Below are 13,431 nucleotides of genomic sequence, written 5' to 3' on the forward strand. Positions count from 1 at the left end.
GGGTGCTCCGGTTTCCTCCCACAGTCCAAAGATGTGCAGGTTACACCAGCCATGCTAAATTGCCCATAGTGTTAGATGCATTAGTCAGGGGTAAATATTGGGTAGGGGAATGGGTCTGGGTGGGCTGCGCTTCGGCGGGTCAGTGTAGACTTGTTGGGCCGAAGGGCCTGTTTCCATACTGTAGGGAATCTAATCTGAATCCCAGTCTTTCCTGATAGATATGACTTCTCAGTTGTATTTTCATTGCAAGAAGCCTGTTCCTTGAGTATTGTCCGACAGTACAGATATACATGCTCACAATTCACAGACCCCACTGTGCAGAACGTGCTTTTAGCTCTAGATTGGGGAGGAATAAATAAAATCAGACTCTCTCAACCATGGCTGCACCAGTGAAGTGGTACTGAGACTCAGAGCACAAGAAAGCTCCAGATTTGAGTAAATTAATCTCACCTGGTAACAGGGGATAGGAAGAGAAGTAAATGAAGATTTGCATGTCTCTGAGTTAGAAGGTGTAATTTTCACTCCATTGCCAATAACATAAGCTGATACTACCAATGCAATACCAAGGGAATACTGCACTGTCACAGGCACTGTCTGTTGTATGCTGTCTCAGGTGAAAGAAAAAGGGAAAATGCAAGCATTTGAAAAAGTTCCTTAGGAGTTCTTTAGTATCATAAATACAAAGAAAATATACAGAAATCTGAAAGTTTGTAAGCCTGAATCATTAACTTTGCTTTTCTCCTAAAACAGACTGCTTGGACAGTTGAGTGACTCCAAGACTTTCTATTGTGATTTCAGATTTCCAGCGTGAACAGTATTAGCAAGCAGTTTATCTAATCACTTTAGTAGGATATTTATTTGCTCACTGCTCTTGATGAGATTGTGCCCGAGTTGATGATTACACAAGTTGTGGTTCAGAGATTTGCAGACAGGCTATTTTTACCCAGAGTTTACAGAAATCTGCGTCCCGGATTAATCCTGATCCAGTCGAACAGTCCTGAATTATTGTGGGTTGGGTTATGGGTTGGTCAGGATCAAGTAGGAATCCAGTAATATTTTATGAAGCTCTCCAGAGATTTTAACAGCCTCAGGACAGACACATATGGCAGCTGACTGGGAATTCTGCACTGTTGTGTATGCTGATAGCTGTGTGCTTCAGAGTAGCTGAGCACCGGGATAGGATCTTCCTGGATGAATGGGTTGCCAGCCAAAGCCAAGCACTTGTTCATCTCAGCTGGCCTCATTGGTTTCGAAATGTCCCCAAACTCTTAGCCTTGGCAAACAAAACCTGTGAGATGCACTTGTGGGCTACACATTGTGAGATTGTACAACTATCACTTGCTGATTCCTGGGAGGAGCTAGAGGTGAGTAAAATGCAGGACTGAGGTGACTTTCTGTTTGACAGCCATGAGGTCCACTCATGCATCCACCCGGCCCACTTGCCAGGCAGTATTCTTCCAGGAGATTACAAATGTCAACAACAACCTTACAGAAACCTGGAAGCGCCCTGATACACTGGGACTCAGTCATATCCTGGAAATCTATCTTATGCTTGTAAGCACAACACAGGTATGGGATCCTGGGTGCTGGAGCTCTGTACTCATCCCCTGTCTCGTGCAGTGGCAGATCATTGACATTGACAGCTGCTATTCTGAACTGAACTGAGTTCCAAATGAATGAAAGCACACTCTCAGAGCAAGTCCCATTGGCAAAAACCTTCCAGCTCAACATGAAACAGGTGTGAGCTCTCAACATTTAGAAGATTTCACATCCCCTCAAATCACATTATCCAATTATCCTGATTTCTCAACTGAGTTCCACAAAATGTCTGCACTCACCAATAACATCAGAAAATAGAAAGAATTTGCATGATTACTGTACATATTTAAATTGACATCCCGCCTTTCTCACACAAGCCACCCAGGTGATAAAGGACAGAACTGGATGTCAATCTTCATATACTTGAAAGAACTGGGATCACGCTGTACAGCGGGATGGGGAATTGGGACCACGCTGTGCAAAGGCAAGGGGCATGGGATCACACAGTACATGAAGATCTAGACCCCTCCAAAGGGGCCTCTCGGGATCGGTCAAGAGAATCCCTAGGAGTACGGTCTGTTTAAAGCAAGGTTACCAGTTTATTACAAGGAGAAAGTGAGGACTGCAGATGCTGGAGATCAGAGCTGAAAATGTGTTGCTGGAAAAGCGCAGCAGCCTTTCCTGAAGAAGGGCTTATGCCCAAAACGTCGATTCTCCTGTTCCTTGGATGCTGCCTGACCTGCTGCGCTTTTCCAGCAACACATTTTCAGCTACCAGTTTATTACATTAAGGCAGCCTGGCACAGATTTGTCCAGCAACACGGAGTTTAAAAGCTTCTGTTTTCCATGAAGAAATGGCGCAATTACATTTGAAAATTACACATTATTTATATATATTTTTAAGAGATAGTACAGCCTTAATTACAAGAAAAGATCAATCACATACAATAAGATGACATGATTGACAGCAGGTTAATCCAATGATATTCTCCAGGAAAGGGTTCTTAATTTACACAGAGTACCATCCCATGCAAGTTCAAGGTTAGTTCAAATACAAAATCACTGTCTTATCATTCATATTATGAAAAATCCATTGTTCTCTCGTATCTCTATATACAACCAACCTAGCAGAGCATCAGTTCAAGTTCACAGAGTCAAATCATTGCATACAGCCATTTTGTTGTGATATTAAAATGAAAAACCATTTTGTGGTTAATAAATATCTACAGATACTTGTTGCTTCTGATAACAAACTAAATTCAAATTTTACATCCTCATACACAGGGAAGGAGGCACTGAGATTATGCTGTACAGAGGGAAGGGTGCACTGGGATCTCGTTGTACAGAGGGAAAGGGCACTGGGATCACACTGTACAGAGAGAAGGAGGAATTGGGATCACACTGTACAGAGGGAAGGGGGCACTGGGATCGCACTGTACAGAGGGAAGGGGCACTGGGATCACACTGTACAGAGGGAAGGGGCACTGGGATCACACTGTACAGAGGGAAGGGGATACTGGGATCATGCTGTACAGAGGGAAGGGGCACTGGGATCACACTGTACAGAGGGAAGGGGCACTGGGATCACACTGTACAGAGGGAAGGGGACACTGGGATCATGCTGTACAGAGGGAAGGGGCACTGGGATCACACTGTACAGAGGGAAGGGGACACTGGGATCGTGCTGTACAGAGGGAAGGGGGCACTGGGATCACACTGTACAGAGGGAAGTGGTCACTGGGATCTCGCTGTAAAGAGGGAAGGAGACACTGGGATCACACTGTACAGAGGGAAGGGGACACTGGGATCACACTGTACAGAGGGAAGGAGGCACTGGGATCACACTGTACAGAGGGAAGGGGGCACTGGGATCGTGGTGGACAGTGGGAATGGGGCACTGGGATCGCACTGTACAGAGGGAAGGAGGCACTGGGATCACACTGTACAGAGGGAAGGGAACAATGGGATCACACTGTACAGATGGAAGTGGGCACTGGGATTGCACTGTACAGAGGGAAGGGGCACTGGGATCACTCTGAACAGACAGAAGGGTGCACTGGGTTTGCACTGTACAGAGGGAAGGGGCACTGGGATCACACTGTACAGAGGGAAGGGGCACTGGGATCACACTGTACAGAGGGAAGGGGCACTGGGATCACTCTGAACAGAGAGAAGGGCACCTAGGATCACACTGTACAGAGAGAAGGGCACTGGGATCACACTGTACAGACAGAAAGGGGGCACTGGGATCACATTCTACAGAGAGAAGGGGGCACTGGGATCGCGCTGTACAGAGAGAAAGGGCACTGGGATCGCACTGTACAGAGGGGAGGGGGCACAGGGATCACACTGTTCAGAGGGAAGGGGACACTGGGATCACACTGTACAGAGAGAAGGGGCACTGGGATCACTCTGTACAGAGGGAAGGGGGCACTGGGATCACATTCTACAGAGAGAAGGGTGCACTGGGATTGCACTGTACAGAGAGAAGTGGCACTGGGATCACTATACAGAGAGAAAGGACACTGGGATCACACTGTACAGAGAGAAAGGGCACTGGGATCACGCTGTACAGAGAGAAAGAGCACTGGGATCACACTGTACAGAGAGAAAGGGCACTGGGATCGTGCTGTACAGAGGGAAAGGGGGCACTGGGATCACACTGTACAGAGAGAAAGGGCACTGGGATCATGCTGTACAGAGAGAAGGGGCACTGGGATCACACTGTACAGAGAGAAGGGCACTGGGATTACACTGTACAGAGGGAACGGGGCACAGGGATCACACTGTACAGAGATAAGGGCACTGGGATTACACTGTACAGAGAGAAGGGGCACTGGGATCATGCTGTACAGAGAGGAGGGCACTGGGATTACACTGTACAGAGAGAAAGAGGGCACCGGGATCACACTGCACAGCGGGATGGGGCATGCCTGCTGCGTAGGATGGGAACTTTGATTACAAATTAAAACTGCTGCATTGAGAATAAATATCAAAACCCCACCATCAGATATACATGACATGGGTATTTCTCTCACACTCCATTATAGCCAAACCTTTCAAAGTACTTCACACAACGATCAACACTGGCTGTGAACTAGGTGATCCTCAATAACAAGAAAGAAATGAAGATGGCCATTCAACCCCTTAAGATTGTTCTATCATTTAACGTGATCACAACATCTCTGTACTTCAATTTCAATTACCTGCCTTTAGGCTCAGTGCCTGCTATTCCTTCCATGTAATTAGTCATGATAAATAACTAACCGATGCCTGCTGCGCTGAGATAACTCCCTGAGTTTTGAAAAAAGCCATAGGGTCCCTTACACCCAGCTGAATGGGCGAAACTATGCTCTAAAGGGCACCCTGATTATGTTGTAGGACACTGCAGGGCTAGTCTCACCATAACACCACAGTTTAATCGGATTTAAATTGTATTACTGAGCTTAGAAGGAATGAAATAAAGACAGAAAGCAAAGCTTTAACACACTGATCAGCTTAACTGGTAAACTGATTTCTAATTAATTAATTATTAAGGTTGTGACTGGACTGGAACTAACGTGCTTTCTGCTCTCTTGCTATCGATATTTAGACCCCAGCTCAATCAGTGGAACTGCTGTATTACCTCCTAACAGGATCCTTTCCCTCCTTCACTCACAGGAAGCAAGGAGAGGCTAGATTTAACGATGACAACACATCCCACACAATATTTACCCTGCACAACCCGAATCATACATGTCACAGATGCTTGGATTAAAACATTGACTAACTCAGGAAGACTGGACAGAAGCTGCCCTTCATTACCTGGCTTCATCATCCCGGGCAATCAGCAAGGACATGTGGTTGGAGGCTGAGGCCATGCGTAGGATATCGACAGCCCTGGAAAAGATCAGAACCAGCTCACTGAAAGGAAACTCTACATGCAACCAGTCTTGGAAAGTCTATTCGAGAGCTGAGCTGAGAATAGAAAATATTGCAACAATATAGACAAGGCAGGTTTTCGAAGCTTGGCTAGTCAAGGTGGGACAAAGAATGGCATGGGGTTGAAATTCCAGGGAAATTCACTGGGAATCCCAGACCAACATTTCATAACATGTGGATAAGGCAGCTCCGTTCAGCCTACCTTAACTAGATCATGTTAGAAAACAGTGCATCTCACACAGCATCCACTATTTCCAAATGACTTCACAAAATTAATCATTTCTTAATTGAAGAGAACCTTCCTGACATCAGTTCAATCTTATGTTACTATATTGATTTACTTTGAAGTAATGACCTGGATTTAACTTTTCTGATACTATTCTTTTTGAACACAATTTTTTTTCAGATGGACAGGGACACTGTTGGTATTTACTGCCAATCTCAAGCTGCCACAAGAAACTGTTGACAAACCTACTTCTCAGCTTTGTGCAGTGCTACAAGGTTCAATCTCAGTCACTTCCTTCCAAAGATGAAGAGGGTAGGCTTCTCCAGCCTTATAATTCAAAGTTCCTGTACATGGGTTTGGATGGTTCTGTGCAGCTGGAAAAGCGCACCAGGTCAGGCAGCATCCGAGGAGCAGGAAGATCGACGTTTCAGGCCAGAGCCCTTCATCAGGAACCTCATTCCTGATGAAGGGCTCCGGCCAGAAAAGTCGATTTTCCTGCTTTTCGGATGCTGCCTGACCTGCTGTGCTTTTCCAGCAACACACTCTCAACTCTGATCTCCAGCCTCTGCTGACCTGTTTCCTTTGGATGGTTCTGCTCAGTTCCAGGTTTAGGGATGACTGTCTAGCATCTGCAGTCCTCATCTTCTTCTCATCTTCTTCCTGGTTATTTAGCCTGTGATCTGCCTGATCCACTGTGAAGCCAGTACCTTCTTCTGGATGATGCCTAGCAGTGAACTCAGTGAGTCCAGGTGGGATCTAACCAGAGTTTAGTATAACTAGAGTATGGCTTGGTGCCCCTTGTATTTCAACCTTTTTCATCACGGCCTCGAGCTCAGGCTCGTCTCTTCCAAGTAGAGGGCAAAGTCAATAGGGGAGGGTCCCCATGCTTGCTGCCTCTCCCAATAGTAATGCACCATCACAGCACCGCAGAGGCCTCGATAACAGGTGACATGACCACTATCTTCATTGGAAGCACCTCTTATTGTTGGAAGTCAACAGGGATTAGATGAGGACAACTTCAGGTTCCACCAAGAGTCCTCCACAGTCAAATAGCCAGCTGACACTACTGAAGATGACATAGCAATGCGATTTTAACCAAGGAGAGTGTGGTGGGAGAAAGAGCTTGGGAGAATGCATAAGATTAGAAAAAGGAGAGATAAAGGCGAAAGGACTGATAGTGGAAGATGACGAGGGATGTAAATTCCATGGGGTGTACAGCTGAGTATTCTGACCCAACCGATTCACACCGGGTGTGGAGGCTCCACTTGAACCTCGCATCTTTCCCTCAACTAAATTCGTCCTTGTGATCCTTCTCTCTCATCTGCTTGTCTATCTTCCTCTAAAATATTTCTATAACTTCACTTTTAACCATTTCCTGTGGGAATGAGATTCACATTCTACCCCACTCTCTGAGTGAAAATATTCTTCCTGGATTCCCATTGCATTTCTTGGTGACGACCTTCCCCACAAGAGGTTTTCATTCTCTCCGTATTCACCATGAATGTTTTAGACCTCGATGTGGTCACCCCTCAGCTTTCTCTTTTTAAACCCGTCAAATTGTTTCCTGTAAACCCACACATTTCAGGTCTCATCCCTGTAAATGTTCTCTGCACTCTCTTCAGTGCCTCTAACTCCTATCTATAATATGGTGAGCAGAGCGGCACACAGCACTCTCTGAGTGACAGGGATGACATATTTTCCTTTCTTTTTGATCCTATTGCTCTCAGAATAAAGCCTGAAGCTTGATTTGATTATTTTTGTGGATAATCTGTGGCACAATGTTTAATGATTGGATTGTCACAGTGTTATTTTGCCTTATACCATCATGTTATTTACTCTCTCTTGCTTTCTAACCCTTCACAGAACTTTCCTTTAGTTCTTTCTCACTGCAATCTTCCTAGCTACCGATACACTTGGTGAAAACCTTCTCGCTCCATGGCCTTTTTCAGTTCTGATAATAGGTCCTCACAGAGAAAGACTAACTGTTTCTCTCTCTCTCTCTCTCTCGCTCAACAGAGGCTGCCAGACATGCGGAATAGCAATATGCCTTTACAATTTATTTTCAGTTTTTCAGCATAAGCAATATTTCATTTTGTTAGCAACTGAATAATTGGTTGGGCTATTTATCAGAGGTTCCTGGCCCCTCACTGTAATAAATTGCATTTCTATACTGCCGCTGACACAGCAAAATATCCCAGGGTGTCTCAAAGCAGCCTTACCAAACAAAACTTGACAATGAGCCAAGGAGAGATTAGGATAGGTGAACAAAATATTGGCCAAATAGGTCATTTTTAACGAGCATCTTAAAGGAAAAGAGAGGAAGGTGGAGAGAGTTTAGGTAGGACATTCCAGAGTTTAAAAGCTCAGGCAACTGCAAGCAACTACCACTAACGGTAAAGAACATAGCTGGACACTGTTTAGCTCCAGTGTTGTGTACCTCTCATTGGTAACTCCCATTAGATCTTCTCCATTCACCTCCAGGATCAGGTCACCAGCCTGCAAGCGACCTGAAACAGAAGCATTCACTGAAAGTGGGCTATGACAGACAAACAGTTAAGTCTATTCTACCCTGCATTTTACAGGAGTCCCAACCTCGCTCCTCTCCAGGGTTAATGCTGCTCATCTGGTGAGAGGTTTGTCCCATTTTCATCTGCATCCAGAGGAAGAATGGAATTTCTGATCCCTAGGCCAATGAAATGGGATCTTCATCTTAACATGGGTCTAAACCATCCTTAACTAAGATCCGGCCCCAAATCTCTCAATTCAGAAGCCACTCTAACATGCTTGGGTTAGGATCCTTGCTACAGTGACCACTGACGGAAGCTGCTTGTGTAGCCAGGTATGAGATGAGGAGGGGGTTTCCAACAGTTAATTCTGTTGATGTGGGTTACTCTTCATCACTGGATTCCATTAACCATCCCTCACCACTAAGAATGTTCCAACTTTCACCAAGTTAGCATCAGAATCCCTTTGGCTGTGTTGTCTCTGAGGCAAAATTTGGGACAGGTCATATGGTGCCAAACCCTGAGGCTGTTTCCTGCCTCTGCTGGTGAAGAATGGTAGGGTGGAAAAGGGACTGCAGTTGTGTGTGGAAATTGGAGAGGGTGGGACTGTATACCTGAGAACAAAGAAGAGATTTGATAAAAGTATTCAAAGCCATGTGGTGTTTTCATACATTTAGATAGTGATAACTATCCCCACTGTCAGGCGAGTTGATAATCTGAGAACACTTCAGATATAAGGTAACCAGTTTGAAAAAAAAATGAAGGGAACTTAGTTTACAGTGAGCTGTGGTCTGGAAAATGTTACCTGGCAGGGTTGTGAAGCAGATGCAATAGCAATATTCAAAAGAGAAATGGTTAAATACTTCAAAAGGAGAGATGTGCAGGACTATGGGAGTGGGACTTATCAGACAGTTCTCTGAAAGAGACAGCACAGGAATGAAGGGCTAAATTGTCTCCTTGTTTTTGCTTTATTAATTACAGCATCTTCAGTAGATCGATCACCTACCAAAGAATACACTACACTGACAGCTTGATGATGCCCGTATGACCCACCATACAGCCAAAATTAAGGCACAAAGATTCACGTAAACGAAACAGCATTATATGTTGGATTGAGTTCAATAACCGGGAGCTGGGAGCAGTGCACACACGGTTTCCAAACCAAGTGGCTCTGAAGTCTCTCCACTAGAGTACAGAAATTTGAAGAATCATGTCTTCAGATTGCCACAAGAAACATAGCTGTGGGTGTAACCCTGCATCAGTGGGTGATGACCCACAATGCCCTACGAAAGCCAATAATGCCATGCTCAAATTGTGATTTGGAGGTGCCAATGTTGGACTGGGGTGGACAAAGTTAAAAATCACACAACACCAGGTTATAGTCCAACAGGTTTCTTTGGAAGCACTAGCTTTTGGAGCGCTGCTCCTTCATCAGGTGGTTTTGGAGTATAAGATTGTAGGACACAGGTTGTTGATGAACTTGTAGCAAGTGAAATAATTAAAGGATGTGTTTGCACCTACCATCACTTGCAGCTATTCCTCTCTGCAAAATACGCTTAACGTAGATCCCGTATTCCTCACCCGTTTGTTCTTTAAACCCACCAATAATTTTAATACCTAAAACAGAGAAAGAAATATTTTTGTTCATCTAAGGTGGCCCTGCTGAAATCCTTATGCATGCATTAGATACTTTAACATTTGACAATGCTATTACTCACCTGGCCAGTCTCTCACCTTTTACACCCCGAAAACCTGAGCTCATCCAAAACCCTAATACCTGTATCCTGATGCACACACCAGGGCTGGTTCATCCAGCACCTCATACTCTCTGACCGACACTGACACCTAACCCAACATCATTTCAGATTTTGGATTCTCTGCCTTCTGCTTGAATCCTCCTTGGCCTCACTCCAGCCTGTCTTATTACATTCCTGTGAAATCCCTTGGGTTATTTTATTTTGTTAAAAGTGCCATGTAATGTTGGTTAGTGAAAGGAATCGAGTACAATATCTTGATTGAGCCAACGGAAGAAATGGTTGTGTATCTCACTTGGATGGAGCTCACTTAATTGGTTTAAAGTGGTGCTCATCTTTCTAATTTAAACTTAAAGCCACATGGTTATAGACTCCAAGATAGGAATAAACACTACTTTCCCTCAATAATTCACAATGCATTGCCTTTTTCAGGATGAGCACCGTAACTGAGGGAAATACCATTCCAATAACAAAATTCCTGGAATCAGTCACTATGTTGAAACCCTTTCCCTCTCCACAGTTGTGTGTTCAGCATTAACTACACTGGCATCCTCCATGATTCATTGCCTACAAGCTCAATAGTTGTGAGTTCAAGAGCCACTCCAAAGACTTCAGCATTTAAACTCAGCTGGCACTCCCAGAGCAGAACTGATGGAGAATTCAGCATGGTCTTTTGGGAGAGATGTTTGACGGAGGCCCTGTCTGCTCTCCTGTAAGGATGCAAGATATTCTCATGCCTCTGACAGAGAAGGACAAGGGCATTCTCCCTCCTGTCCTGGCGAGTTTGTAATCTTCAATGAATAATATTAAAATTAGATTGTCTAATACGTTATCTCATTATTGTTAGTGGAAGCTGGCTGTGCATAAATTGGCTTCCACATTTGCTACATTACAAATGATTTTGCACTTCAGAGGTTTTGGAGATCATTAGCTATGAAGCATTTTGGACATGGTGAAGTTGTGAAAGGCTCTATATAAATGCAAGATCTTACCTTTATTTTACTCTGGAAGTAAACATCATTGCAACATGCGATTATTGAAAGAGATAGGTTGCAGTAAACTCAGCCATACCTCAGTTGCTGGGAATCCTCAGCTGAACCTGGTACACATCAGAGAGTTTGCTCTTACCTAGCCCATTCTCACAGTCAGAGAACACAACACGATGAACAGCTCGGTTGATTCCATAGGGACCCATAATAGTCCTAAAGAAATGTAAAAATACACCACCAATTACAAATGGCTTGAACAAAACCTATGAGCTGATCTATAAAAGGTACTCACTCTTTCACAGTGACAAGGAAAGGGACGAGTATGGTTCAGGAAATCTGGTTGGCATGAACAAGTTGGGCCAAAGGACCTGTTTCTGTGTTGTATACCTCTATGACTTTTTGATAAGAAGCTCAACACAGGGCAAAGCAGTTCACTTGATGGGCACCACATCCACCACTTTCAACATTCACTCACATGACCACTGAAGCCAGAGAAAGAAGCAAATGCTATCAGCCAGTGATTCTATTTAAAACTGATCCTTCCACTCTCAGTATTGAGGTGAAGACCTTCCAATGAGATTCTTTTATGTGAAGAGCAAAGGAAAGCAAGGGAGGACAGCACCCCATTGCATTTTGCTTAGCATCCCAGAGCTAAGCTGTGACTAGGGGGAACTGAAGATGATGGAAAAGGCAGAGAGATTTCCGATATTCTGCAGGTGAAAGAGATCCTTCTTCATCTTCCTCCTAAGCTGTCAATTTGAAGCTGACATCCCTTCTTGTTCTGTTTTCTCTCACCAGAGGAATTTGAAGACTTCCCTAGTTTGGAGACAAATGATAAAGCACATGCTTGCATCTCTTTGCCTAGAACAGGTCACTAGCCTGAAGCCAGAGACTACAGCTTGCCACACTGCAACAAGCACAGCTACCAGGAATCTCTCCTGTTTTTATCGCCTGCCTCTGGCACGCATTGGAAGGATTTACAAGTTGATACCCATAGCAGGCCATTCAGCCTATCGAGTCCACACTGACCCTCCAAAGATCATCCCACCCAGACCCACCCACCCCCTTCCCCCATAACCCTGCATTTCCCATAGCCAATCCATCTAACCTGCACAGCTTTGGATTGTGGGAGGAAACCCACACAGTCACGGGGAGAATGTGCAAACTCCACACAGACAGTCACCTGAGCTGGAATCAAACCCGAGTCCGAGGCACTGTGAGGCAGCAGTGCGAGCCACTGAGCCACCGTGCCGTCCCTCACTTTGTTTGGTTAAGATGTCCTGGGGTAGGACCTGAACCTGGACCTTCTGGTTTAGAGCCAGATGCACTACCAACTGTGCCACAAGACAGTCCCTTTCTCTTTGGCAATTCCTTTAATCTCAATTCCTCTCTCAATTCCTTTAATCATTTTAAATGGCAGAATCAGATCTCTCTAACCTCCTCTACTCAAGGGAATCCAAGCCTGGTCATGAACCTGTCATCATGAATTAACCCTTTCATTCCCAGCATTATTGTTAAATAATGCAATTTTACTGCACTGATTTCCGAAAAATCCGAAATTTAAAAACATTTGGATCTGGGCAAAATTTATGAAAACTTGGAGTATTTAAATTAAAAGTTCTGATGTGGAAATCACAGGTGATCGAAACAGTGAGATTGAGTATGATTGAGAAAGAACACTTTGCCAGTGTTTTGTCTTGCCGTCATGGGGACAAGTTGTAGATAATTCCAAAGTAAAGGGGAAACATCCTTCACACAGTATAAAGTTGTGCATTGTCCTGACAAGTGCTGCCGTTCAATTTCAACTAAACGTGTTCTTTTCCAAAAATACTCAAGTTCTGAATTATCAACTGACTAATGGAAGAGTGAGACTGTTGGATATACACAAAAGGTGTATAAGTAAATGGGCTCTCTGCCTTATTCAGATGTTGGAAAAACACAGCGGGTCAGGCAGCATCCGAGGAGCAGGCGAGTCATCAGGAAAGTGGAGGGCGAATGAAGGGCTTATGCCCGACATGTCAACTCCTGCTCCTCGGACGCTGCCTAACTGGCTGTGCTTTTCCAGTACCACACTTTTTGACTCTGATCTCCAGCATCTGCAGTCCTCACTTTGTCCTTTTCAGATGTTCATAGGTAGTTGGGATATCATAGCAATTACAGAAACATGGCTCAGGGATGGACAGGACTGGCAGCTTAATGTCCCAGAATACAAATGCTACAGGAAGGACAGAAAAGGAGGCAAGAGAGGAGGGGGAGTGGTGTTTTTCATTAGGGATAGCATTACAGCTGTACTGAGGGAGGATATTCCCGGAAATACATCCAGGGAAGATGGTTGGGTGGAACTGAGAAATAAGAAAGGGATGATCACCTTATTGGGATTGTATTATAGACCCCTAATAGTCAGAGGGAAATAGAGAAACAAACTTGTAAGGAGATCTCAGTTATCTGTAAGAATAATAGGGTGGTTATGGTAGGGGATTTTAACTTTCCAAACATAGA

General features: G+C 44.5%; 1 protein-coding gene across 3 annotated transcripts in view; it reads right to left on the bottom strand.

Moving 5' to 3' along the window:
• The window catches only part of stxbp4 (syntaxin binding protein 4), a 360,632-nt gene that overhangs the window by 333,163 nt on the left and 14,038 nt on the right, over window positions 1–13,431 (bottom strand). For all 3 annotated transcript variants that reach the window (XM_088000770.1, XM_088000768.1, XM_088000769.1), the window contains 4 exons: window positions 11,072–11,145; window positions 9,711–9,806; window positions 8,123–8,192; window positions 5,343–5,417 (listed from right to left, as the gene is read on the bottom strand). In XM_088000770.1, coding sequence (XP_087856896.1) covers window positions 5,343–5,417; window positions 8,123–8,192; window positions 9,711–9,806; window positions 11,072–11,145 — 315 coding nt within the window. The remainder of the gene's footprint in view (window positions 1–5,342; window positions 5,418–8,122; window positions 8,193–9,710; window positions 9,807–11,071; window positions 11,146–13,431) is intronic.

The sequence above is a fragment of the Chiloscyllium plagiosum genome, unplaced genomic scaffold (genome assembly GCF_037043375.1).
Source record: "Chiloscyllium plagiosum isolate Xiang-an unplaced genomic scaffold, Cpla_swu_hap1 HiC_scaffold_25, whole genome shotgun sequence".
NCBI lineage: Eukaryota > Metazoa > Chordata > Chondrichthyes > Orectolobiformes > Hemiscylliidae > Chiloscyllium > Chiloscyllium plagiosum.